Below are 12,342 nucleotides of genomic sequence, written 5' to 3'. Positions count from 1 at the left end.
GTGTGTTTAAGGCAGAGATTGATAGATTCTTGATTAGCCAGGGCATCAAAGGGTATGGGGAGAAGGCAGGGAAATGGGGATGACTGGATGAAGTGGATCAGCCTGTGATTGAATGGCAGAGCAGACTCGATGGGCCGAATGGCCTACTTCTGTTCCTATATCTTGTGTTCTTATGGTCTTATAGTCCAAAGACATACTAGTTAGCAGGTTAATTGGTCATTGTAAGTTGTCCCTCAGGTTAAATAGGTGAGTTGCTGAGAAGCACATCTTGTTGGGCCAGAAGGGCCTGTTCCACACCATATCTCTAATAAAACGAATTACTGTAGAATCGTTACTTGTACATTGTGTGTTATAGGATTGCTTTTATATTTGTATCTATTGTGTTTTTTATTGAGGTTTTTATGTTTCTTCATGCAGCATCGGATCCCGAGTAACAATTAGTTTGTTCTCCTTGACGCTCGTGTACTGAAGAATCTTGAATGAGGAATCTGGAATCGTGATTCTGAAATTTCCTAATCGTTTCGCGCCTCTCGCATGCATACATAGTGTTGGAGTTCCACCTAGAGGCCTGCCGGCTCATTACACCGACAGGCCGCCGGCTCCCTCTACTGACGTCCTGCCCCACTGCAGGGTAACACAATTGGTGGAAATGTACAACCGCTGACATTGAGTTAGGGTTTATCTTTAAGAGGCTAGTCTGACAGTATGACATAATTACGGTGCTTGGTGTTCAGTGTTTGGGGTACAATAACTGAATTGTTATGGGTACTTTAAACATAATATGGCTCACACCATCTTATTTGTGAAAACCTACTTTGGTGACCCCAATGCTCTAGGACGATTCTGAAGTTATTGGACATGTCAGCCAATGCTGTCGCTTTGAAACTTGCTGGAGCTTTGGGAGCAAAATGCCATCGCTTGGTTTGTACAGGCTGCAGTACAATTCACGCTGTGAGAAATCACTGCTGACAACACCAAACATTGCTCAGTAACTCTACGGCTGTGAGAGTGGTGAGTCTATATGAGCACCCACCTAGACACGATAATTACCGATCACTAAACACTCACCTTTTACAGACTTTTGGGCTATCAGAGTCTGAGCGTGCCAGATGCTAGGCCGTTGGAGCTAATGGACCACATACTGTCCCTCCTGGGAAATCACCACCCTTGTTTCATTTTTAAAGAATTCTCCACACAACAAGTGCCTGATCAAGTTCACACATCCCTCACTAATGTACCTGAGAAGGTCTATCGGGAACTTGTAAAATGGTTGATAGTCTACACTCAACTAGGCAGCGATGCATCATTCCTCCTCCTTTCTCTACCTCAATAAGCCCAATCAGCAAGGCCCCCAACATAACGACACATGCAACTACAAAGCAGACGACACCAGGCCTGTGGTTTTACCATGCCTCACTTCAGTACGAACGCTAGGAAGTGCCGACCACTTTGAAGCTTTGACATTGCCAGCACATTGGGACATTGGAGGTCTGTGAACACCATGGGTTCCAGCTGCCACGGTCATCCACTGTTCATCACAGATACTCTTTCAGGGCAACGTTTCCTGTGTGACACAGGTGCTCAAGTGAGTGTGCTGCCAGCATCGCCTACTGATGAGAAAGCAAAGAGTGACAAAACCTGGCTGGAGGCCGCCAACGGCAGCAGGATCCAGACGCAGGACACAATGGGTGACACTCTGCTTGATGCAGTGGGCAGTGCATGGAATTTTGTCCTGGCTAAAGTGGCTAGACATCTGTTTGATGCAGATTGCCTATGTACCCAAGGACTGTTGGTCAGTTTTAAGAACTGCCAGCTTGTGGATGTCAATGGCTTTGGGTTGTTACCCTGCTCCCCCAGTATGTTCCCCAAAATGACTCTATCAAGTGCATGCACCCCACTTCCACAACTGGCCCACCAGTCCATGCCTGTGCCCATGGGCTGTACCCAGAAAAGTTGGCAACCTCAAGGCTGAGTTTGCCCATGTGGAAAGACTTGACATTATACGCTGGTCGAACATCCCCTGGGCTTCACCTCTCCATATGGTCCCCAAGTCCAATGGTGGCTGCCACCCATGTGGCGATGACTTTAACAAGACCACTACTCCCGTTTGTTATCCGGCCCCACACACTCAAGACTTTTCAGCACATTTAGCAAGAAAGTTAATTTTTTCCAAAGCCGATGTAGTTAGGGGCAACCGTCAGGGGCCTGTATGCTCAGAGGACATTCCCAAAACGGCTGTGATATCCCCGTTTGGCCTTTTTGAATTTCTGAGCATGCCACTTGGGCTGGAAATTGCAGCACAGACTTTCCAACAGCTGATAGACTTTGTATGAAAAGATTTGGATCTTTTAATTTACCTAGATGATTGTACTTGTACCTTTAATTGTACTTGTTGCCAGTGCATCCAAATGTGAACACGTATCTCATCTCCGCACACGTTTCTGTTGCTTAAGCCAACGCAGGTTGATTATTAACCCTGCTAAATGCCAGCTTGGGTTGTCAACCATTGACTTTTCTCAGCCATCACAACTCTGCGGAAGGCGCGAAATCCCTGCCATCAAAAGTAGTGGCTATTAAGGATTTCCCACTGCCCCGCACTACTAAAAAACTACAGGAGTTTTTATCACTGCTTCATTCCGCGAGCTGCTGAACTTATGCTCCCCCCGTATAGAGTGCTTAAAGGCAATACCTCTAATCACGTGCTTGACTGGTCAGCGGAAATGACCAGGGCATTTGATGACACCAAATGAGCTCTTTCCAATGTGACCCTACTGGGGCACCCACTCCCTACCTATAGCCATTACTACTGACTACGCTGAGGGTGCTGTGCATGAGCAGTTGATTGGAGGTGAGGGGCAGTCGCTCACCTTCAACCGCCAGCTCCGTATCCCCAAGAGGAAGTACAGCACATTTGATCGTCAGCTTCTCAGTCTCTCTCTGGCAGTCCACCATTTGCATTTTCTTCTAAAGGGTCACCATTTCACAGCGTTTATTGACCACAAACCCCTTGGACACACGAAGGTCAAATATCAGACCCTTGGTCTGCACGGCAACAACGCTAACTGGCTGACATATCAGAGTTCACAGCATAACAAGGAGAAAAATGATGCCGTGGCCTTATGCAGTCAGGTGGCCAGAGGCGGTGTATCTCCCTCACCCCAACGGCCTAAGTGAGCAGTTTCACCACCTCTTAAAGACTGCTCTGAGGGCTTTCCTGACTGATGAATGGTAACATGATGGTCTCCTCTGGGTCTTGTTGGGGCTCAGAACGGCTCCAAAAGAGAACCTGCAGTCGTCCATAGCTGAGTTGGTATCTGGGCAGCCGGTACGAGTGCCAGGTGATTTCATTTTGGATGCCACGACCGCCTGGTCAGTGTCTCAACAACGTTCCACCCTCCTCAGTAAATTCAATCCTTTTCACCATCATGGCGAACAGCAGTCTTGGGTTCCTGTTGACTTACACTCTGCCTCATTTGTTTTTGACCACCATGATTGGTGACCAACATCCAACATACCAACATCCCTTTAGGCCCCCTTACAATGGCCTGTATTGCATCTTGGAATGGAGAGAAAAGACTTTCATCATAGATAAGAAGGTTAAACCTGAATGTATTTTTGTAGATTGCCTTAAACTGGCCCACCAAGATTTGGGGGATTCCCTTACCATGCTCCTGGCATCACAACATGACCATGAGCATGCCAATGCACCTCTGGATGAGCCAGGGGCACCTGCCGTTACTCAGCCCATGGAACACAGGACCCGAGCCAGGCAGCTCGTCCAAGCTCCAGACAAGCTTGCAATGCTGGTTTTCATGAATTTTGGGGGTGGGGGTGTCTGTGAGGGGTCATGTAATTGGGAGAAATGCACATAATTCACAGCCACTGACATTGAGTTGGGGTTTCACTTTAAGAGGCTGGTTTGACGTGGTGACGTAATTATGTGAATTATTTTTACTGCTCTTTTTGTTTGGAGTACAATAAATGAGTTGTTGTGGCTTTTCTTAAACATAAAACACTTGCACCATTTTATTTGTGAAAACCTGCACACCTACCAACCGGTCGGAAGAAAACTCTGACCACTCTTAACAGATTACCAACCTCCTTCTCTTGCAGCTTTTTGAAGAGAGAGTGACCCTTGTGGGTCATTGGTTTGACCTGTGGACCGACAAACAGAGAAAACAGTTTATCCACAGTATTTTAAAGCATTGCACCAAATCACAGCTCAAGTAAGTACTAACAAAGCCATGGTCCGATAGAAGTAATATTTTCACCGTTGTGTAGATTGTCAGGACACAAAGACTGGGAATAAAAGGTGTCTTCTCTGGCTGGCTGCTGGTGACTAGTGGCATTCTGCAGAGGTCGGTGTTGGTACCACTCCTTTCTGTGTTGTACCTTAATGATTTGGAATACAGAATTGATGGTTTTGTGGCCAAGTTTGCAGACGATATGAAGATATAGTGGTGCTAGAAGGTTGTGACCCTTTTCTCTATCTCTGCATAAATATGATCATATCTTCATGCAAGTCCTAAAACTAGATAAGAGAACCCAATTAAATAAGTAACACAAATAACATTATACTTGTTAATTTATTTATTGAGAAAAATGTTCCAATATTGTATGTATTTGTTGGAAAAAGTATGTTAACTTGTATTTTCTGTAACTGGTTTGACCTTCCCCTACCCTCTTGTACAACAATAACTTTAACTAATCATTTCCGGTAACTGTTGATCAGTCCTGCACATCGGTTTGGAGGAATTTTAGGTTATTCCTCCTCAAAAACCAGTTCAATTCTGGGATGTTGGTGGGCTTCCTTGCATGAACTGCTTGTTTCAGGTCCTTCCACAACATTTCTATAGGATTAAGGTCAGGACTTTGACTCGGTCATTCCAAAACATGAATTTTCTTCTTTTTAAGCCATTTTGTTGTTGATTTACTCTTGTCTTTCGGATCACTGTCTTGTTGCATTATCCATTTTCTATTTAGGCTACCCTGATGTTCTCCTGCAAAATGTCTTGATACAATTTTGAATTCATTGTTGCCTCAACGATTGCGGGCTGTTCAGGCCCCGAGGCAGCAAAGCAGCCCCAAACCATGATGCTCCTTCCACCATGCTTCGTAGTTGGGATGAAGTTTTGGTGTTGGTGTGCAGTGCCATTTTTCCTTCAAACATAGTAGTGTGCATAAAAGTCCATTCAACTTTTGTCTCATCTGTTCACAGAACATTGTCCCAGAAGTGTTGTAGAACATCCAGGTGGTCTTTTGCAAACTTGAGATGTGCAGCAGTGATTTTTTTGGAAAGCGGTGGTTTCTTCCATGAACACAATTCTTGTTCAGTGTTTTTCTTATAGTGGACACATGAACAGAGACTTTAGCAAGTTCTGGAAACTTCTGTAGGTCTTTTGGGTTCTTTTTCACCTCTTTCAGCATTGCATGTTGTGCTCTTGGTGTGATCTTTGCAGGACTCCCATTCCTATCAGAGTAGCTACAGTACTGAGTTTCTTCAGGACAATTTTTCTTACTGATCACATCTAAAGACACTCAGGTCTTTGGAAAAGCTTTAGTAGCCTTTTCCAGCTTCATGCATCTTTACAATTCTTCTTCTAAGGTCCTCTGAAGGTTGCTTTGATTGAGTCCTTTTAGACGTAAAGAGATATTTATTAAGAAGAGCGGGTTCTGACAGTAACCTGACTTTCTGTGTCTTTTATGGGGCAGGACACCTCTACAACCCACATCTCCAACCTCATCTCGTTGACTGGAACACCTGACTCCCAGTAGCTTTTGCAGAAGGCATTACCCCAGAGGTTCACATACTTTTTCCAACAAATATGTGTAATATTGGATCATTTTTCTTAGTAAATAAATGTACAAGTATAATGTTTTTAGAGTTATTTATTTAATTGGGCTCTCTTTATCTAATTTTAGAACATGTGAAGATCTGATCACTTTTTAGATCATATCTATGGAGAAATAGAGAAAATTCTACAGAGTTCACAAACTTTCTAGCACCACTGTAGGTGGAGGGGCAGGTAGTGATGAAGCAGTGTCTTAGATGGTGAGAATGGGCAAAGTGGCAGATGGAGTATGGTGTCAGGAAGTCTATGGACATGCAGTTTAGGAGAAGGAACAAAGGCAGAGACAATTTTCTAAATGGGAAGAAAATTCAAAAATTCGAGGTGCAAAGGGACTTGGGAGCTCCTGTGCAGGATTCCCTAAAGGTTATCTTGCAGGTTGAGTTGGTGATGAGGAATGCAAATGCAATGTTAGCATTCACTTCGAGAGGACTAAATATAAGAGGAAAGATGTAATGCTGAGGCTTTATCAGCCATTGGTCAGACCACACGTTGAATATTGTGAGCAGTTTTGGACCTTTATCTAAGAAGGGGTGTGCTGGCGTTGGGGAGGGTCCACAGGCAGTTCATGAGAATGATTCCAGGAATGAAAGGGTTAACATATGATGAGTGTTTGATGACTCTGGGCCTCTACTCACTGGAATTTAGAAGAATGAGGGGGGGATCTCATTGAAACCTATCAAATATTGAAAGGCCTAGATAGAGTGAATGTGGAGAGGATGTTTAGATGGGTGGGCACTGACTCAGATTAGAGGAATGTCCATTTAGAACAGAGATGAGGAGGAATTTATTTAGCCAAGGGGTAGTGAATCTATGGAATTCATTGCCGCAGACAGCTGCGGATGCCAAGTCAATGAGTATACTTAAAGCTCAGGTTCTTGATTAGTAAGGGTGTCAAAGGTTACAGGAAGAAGGCAAGAGAATGGAGTTGAGAGGGATAATAAACCAGTCATGATGGAATGGCAAAGCATACTTGATGGGCTGAATGGCCCTATTCTGCTCCCACGGAAAGCTGAGAAGCAGGACTTCCCAGGTAGCAATTTTCGGGATTTCTGCCTGCACCATGCACCAATGAGGGTAAAAACAGGATGATTTGGCAAATTAATGTGTGGCTGAGAAGCTGGTGTTGGGGGCAGGGCTTCAGGTTCTTGGATCATTGGGATCTCTTCTGTGGCAGGTATGACCTGTTCAAAAGTGACGGGTTATACCTGAATCTGAGGGGAACGAATATTCTTACGACAGGCATGCTAGGGCTGTTGGGGAGCGTTTAAAATAATCTGGCAGAGGTGTGGGAACTGGAGTGAAGGGATTCAGTATAGGACAGATGGTAAAAAAGTAAAGATATTGTGCAGTCAGACTGTCAGGAAGGGCAGGTGGATGATAGGACATAATTGCAGCCAGCAGGATGAGTATCAGTGCATTAGAGATGCAGAATCAAAAAGCGTAGCAAATACAGTGCTCCAACTGTGATATTTTAAAGCACGGAGTATAAGAAATAAGGCAGATGATCTCGTTGCACTATTACAGATTGCCAGGTATGATGTTGAGACCATCACTGAATCATGGCTGAAGGATGGTTGTAGTTGGGAGCTGAATGTCCAAGGTTACATGTTGTATCAGAGGGATAGGAAGGTAGGCAGAGGTGTGGCTCTGCTGGTAAAGAATAGCATCTGATCAGTAGAAAGATGTGACATAGGATCAAAAGATATTGAATCTTTGTGGGTTGAGTTAAGAAACTGCCAGGGTAAAAGGACCCTGATGGCAGTTATGTACAGTATAGACCTCCCAACAGTGGCTGGGATGTGGACCACAGATTACAACAGGAAATAGAAAAGGCTTGTCAAAAGGGCAATGTTATGATAGTCATAGGAAATTTCAACATTCAGGTTGATTTGGAAAATCAGTTTGGAAATGGATCTCAAGAGAGTGAGTTTGTTGAATGCCTACGCGATGACTTTTTAGAGCAGTTTGTCAATGAGCTTGCTAGAGGATCAGCTAAACTGGATTGGGTGTTATGTAATGAACTGGAGGTGATTAGGGAGCTTAAAGTAAAAGAACCCTTAGGAACCAGTGATCACAATATGATTGAGTTCAACTTGAAATTTGATAGGGAGGAAGTGAAGTCAGATGTAGCAGTATTTCAGTGGAGTAAAGGAAATTACAGTGGTATGGGAGGAGTTAGACAAAGTAAATTGGAAGGAGATGCTGCCAGGGATGACAGAAGATCAGCAATGGCTTGAGTTTCTGGAAAAATGAGGAAGGGGCAGGATAGATGCATTCCAAAAATGAAGAGATACTCAAATGGCAAAATAGTACAACCGCGGCTGACAAGGGACGTCAAAACTAATGTAAAAAGTAATGGAAGAAAGAGGATTGGGAAGCCTTTATAACCTACAGAGAGCAACTAAAAGAATCATCAGGAGGGAAATGATGAAATATTAATGCAAGCTGGCAAACAATATCAAAGTAGATAGTAAAAGCTTTTTCAAGTAAGTAAAAAAATAAAGGAGAGATGAGAATGGATATAGGACCGTTAGAAAATGATGCTGGAGAAATAATGACGGGGACAGGGAGATGGCTGATGAACTATTCAGGACATTTACAGAGACAGGTGTGTAATAAGGGCCCAAAGGATTACTGGGGTCCCAAGTCACCAGACTGATTAATTCAACCTGATACAATTGTACTTCTATGTTATATTGACTGTTCTATTGTACATACTATTTATTGCAAATTACTATAAATTGCACATTGCACATTTAGACAGAGATGCTACGTAAAGATTTTTACTCCTCATGTACGTGAAGGATGTAAGAAATAAAGTCAATTCAATTCAAAGTGAGTATTTTGCACCAGTCTTCACTGTGGAAGACACTAGCATTGTGCCAGATGTTGAAGGGTGTGAGGGAAGAGAAGTGAGTGCAGTCCTTATTGCAAGGGAGAAGGTGCTCAAAAAGCTGAAAGACCTAAGGGTACATAGTCACCCAGACCAGATGATCTGCCCCCTAGGGTTCTGAAACAGGTAACGTTAGAGATTGTAGAAGCATTAGTAATGATCTTTCAAATATCATTGGACTCTCGCATGGTGTCAGAGGACTGGAAAATTGCAAATGTCACTCCACTCTTTAAGAAAGGAGGAAGGCAGCAGAAAGGAAATTATAGACCAGTTAGCCTGACCTCAGTAGTTAGGAAGATGTTAGAGACAGGTGTTAAGGATGAGGTTATTGAGTACTGGGTAACACAGGACAAGATAGGACAAAGTCAGCATGGTTTCCTCAATGACTGCCACTGAGTAATGGTGTTCCACAGGGGTCAATGTTAGGACCACTTCTTTTTATACTGTATATAAATGATTTAGATGTTGGAATAGATGGTTTTGTTGCCAAGTTTGCAGATGATACAAAGATTAGTAGAGGGCAGGTAGTGTTGAGGAAACAGACTGTAGGACTTCAACAAATTAGAAGAATGGGCAAGAAAGTGGCAAATGAAATACAACGTTGGAAAATGCATGATCATGCACTTTGGTAGTAGAAATAAATGTGCGGACTATTTTCTAAACAGGGAGAAAATCCAAAAATCTGAGATGCAAAGGGACTTGGGGGAGTCCTTGTGCAGAACACCCTAAAGGCTAAATAGCATGTCGAGTTGGTCGTGAGGAAGGAAAATGCAATGTTAGCATTCATTTAAAGAGGTCTGGAATTCAAGAGCAGCGATGTGATGCTGAGGCTTTATAAGGCACTGGTGAAGCCTTACCTTGAATACCATGAACAGTTTCGGGTTTCTTATCTAAGAACAGATGTGCTGGCATTGGAAAGGGTTCAGAGGATGTTCACAGGAATGATTCAGGGAATGATAGGGTTGTCATTCAAGGAACGTTTGATGGCTCTGGGTACTCACCGGAATTTAAAAGGATGAAGGTGGTGGGGGTGGGGGGAATCTCACTGAAACCTTTCGAATGCTGAAAGGTCTAGACAGAGTAGATGTGTGGGGGAGTCTAGGACAAGAAGGCAGAGCCTCAGGATACGTACACAACGCTGGAAGAACTCAGCAGGCCAGACAGCATCCGTGAGAAAAGAGTAGCCAACGTTTCGGGCTGAGACCCTTCATCAGGAATGGCCCGAAACGTTGGCTACTCTTTTCTCACGGATGCTGCCTGGCCTGCTGAGTTCTTCCAGCATTGTGTACGTATTCTTTGATCCACAGCATCTGCAGTTGTATTTTTGTGTATAGCCTCAGGATAGTTAGGTGTCCTTTTGAAACAGAGATGCAGAGAAATTTCTTTAGTTAGAGGGTAGTGAATTTGTGGAATTTGTTGCCACAGGCAGCTGTGGAGGCCAGGTCGATGGGGTGTATTTAAGGCAGAGCTTGATAGGTTCTTGATTAGACACAGCATCAAAAGTTATGAGAAGAAGGTCGGGGAGTGGGGCTGAGGAGAGGTAAAATGATCACCCATGATTGGTAGAGCAGACTCGATGGGCCAAATGGCCTAATTCTATCCCTATGTCGTATGGTCTTATATCTTTATTGTCTGCCCCCGAGGTGGTTATGGAATTGGATCTGAGATTGAAATTGGTTTATTATTGTCACCTGTACTGAGATAGAGTGTAAAGTTTTGCCAGTGGGCCATCCAGACAGAACACATAAGATAACACAGAACATTCCATACATAAGAACACAGGAAGTACAAATAAAAATACGAAGGAAGAGTTACAGCTCGAGAGAAAGTCCAGTGCAGGTTGACAGATAAAGTGCAAGGGTCACAATGACATAGATTGTGAGATCAAGAATTCATCTTGTTTTAGATGTCCAGTCAAGAGTCTGGTAATAACGCGAAGTCAAGTCCAAGTCCATACGTGTCACCATAGACTACTCTAGGATTCATTTACCTGTGGGCATTCATTGTAAAATAAAAAAATACAATAGAATTTATGGAAAAACTAGACACAAAGACTAACAAACAATTAATGTGCAAAAGAATACAAATTGTGCAAATACCAACACATAAATAATATACAATATAATATTATAATATGCAGAATATCATATAAACTAATAACATATATTGGTGTGGCATGGTAGCATAGTGACCGTGACCGTGTGGCTTTCCTCCGAGTGCTCCGGTTTCCTCCCACAGTCCGGAGACTTGTAGGTTAATTGGTCATTGTAAGTTGCTCCATGATTAGGCTCGGATTAAACTGGGGGAACGCTGAACACAGTGCCCAAACATGGAAGGGCCTGTCCTAACTGTATCTCAATAAATAAATAGATATAATATAATATACTTGTATTTAAATACTATAATCATACATATAATTACAAGTGAATAATTATATGAAATTCAACTGAAAAATACTGAGAACACGAGTCTTTCAAAGTGAGTCTGTAGATTGTGGACTCAGTTCAGTGTTGGGGTGAGTGAAATTATCCACACCAATTCAACAGCCTGATGGTTGAGGGGTCATAATTGTTCCTGAACCTGGTGACGTGGGTCCTGAATGGAAGTTGTCCTTGAACCCGGCGATGAGTGCTTTCAGGGTTTTCTAACTTCTGCCGGATGGGTGAGGGATGAAGACAGAATGTCTGGAGTGGGGAGGGTCTTTGTTTATGATCGCTGCTTTCCTGAGGCTTTGGGAAGGTTACCTCATTAGGATCACGTCCACTGTGATGCAGTGAGGGTTTACAGATTCAGCTGTATTGAAAAGGACATTATTGAGCAGGAACATTGACCCCGTTTTTCCCTCCACGGCCTCTGCCTGATCTTCTGAGTGTTTCCAGCATTTTCTGCTCTCGTTGCAGGTTTGCTCAGGATTGGTTCACTGAAGCTGTCCCGATAGACAAGGTGGACTTCACTGCTGTAATGCCCCGCTTCCTGTCTCTCTACGTCTTCTCGTTCTTGAGTCCCAGACAGCTCTGCTTGGCCTCTCAAGTCAACTGGCACTGGCGATTCCTGACTGAACAGGTCGGCTATCCTACTGGCTCCGGTCCAGGTTTTCAGAAATACTCTGTTCCACTGCTGTGTGCTGAGGACAGGGACACAAAAGGTTCTTACGAGGCTGGAAATGCAGAGCAACACACACACAAAATGCTGGAGGAACTCAGCAGGTCAGACAGCATCTATGGAGGGGAATAAGGACCATAAAACATAGGAGCAAAATTGAGCCATTCGGCCCATCGAATCTGCTCTGCCATTCCATCATGCCTGATAAGCTCTCCCTCTCAACCCCATTCTCCTGCCTTCTCCCTATAACCTCATGTCCTAATTAATCAAGAACCTGTGCTTTAAATACACCCAGTGACTTGGCCTTCTCAGCCATCTTTGGCAATAATTCACCACCCTCTGGCTAAAGGCGAGGGACGTACTCTGCGCTGTGCCCTCAGATCGACTCCTCCATCAAAGGAGATATCTTCTCCACATCGACTCTATCCAGGGCTTTCAATATTTGGCAGTTTCCAATGAGATCCCCCCTAATTCTCCTAAGCTCCAGCGAGTACA

General features: G+C 43.7%; 1 protein-coding gene across 6 annotated transcripts in view; it reads left to right on the top strand.

Annotated features, from left to right (window-relative positions):
• The window catches only part of LOC132403272 (epithelial cell-transforming sequence 2 oncogene-like), a 120,030-nt gene that overhangs the window by 10,128 nt on the left and 97,560 nt on the right, over positions 1 to 12,342 (top strand). For 5 of the 6 annotated variants that reach the window (XR_009515229.1, XR_009515230.1, XM_059986694.1 and 2 more), the window contains 2 exons: positions 4,114 to 4,226; positions 11,646 to 11,808. Coding sequence is in view for 4 of the 6 variants with exons in the window: in XM_059986694.1 (XP_059842677.1) it covers positions 4,114 to 4,226; positions 11,646 to 11,808 (276 nt within the window). In the remaining 2 variants the exon portion in view is untranslated. Of the gene's footprint in view, positions 1 to 417; positions 1,586 to 4,113; positions 4,227 to 11,645; positions 11,809 to 12,342 lie in introns of all 6 variants that reach the window. The other variant, XM_059986698.1, reaches the window with a different exon arrangement.

The sequence above is a fragment of the Hypanus sabinus genome, chromosome 12 (assembly GCF_030144855.1).
Source record: "Hypanus sabinus isolate sHypSab1 chromosome 12, sHypSab1.hap1, whole genome shotgun sequence".
Taxonomy (NCBI): domain Eukaryota; kingdom Metazoa; phylum Chordata; class Chondrichthyes; order Myliobatiformes; family Dasyatidae; genus Hypanus; species Hypanus sabinus.
This window is presented reverse-complemented; position numbering and strand designations above follow the sequence as displayed.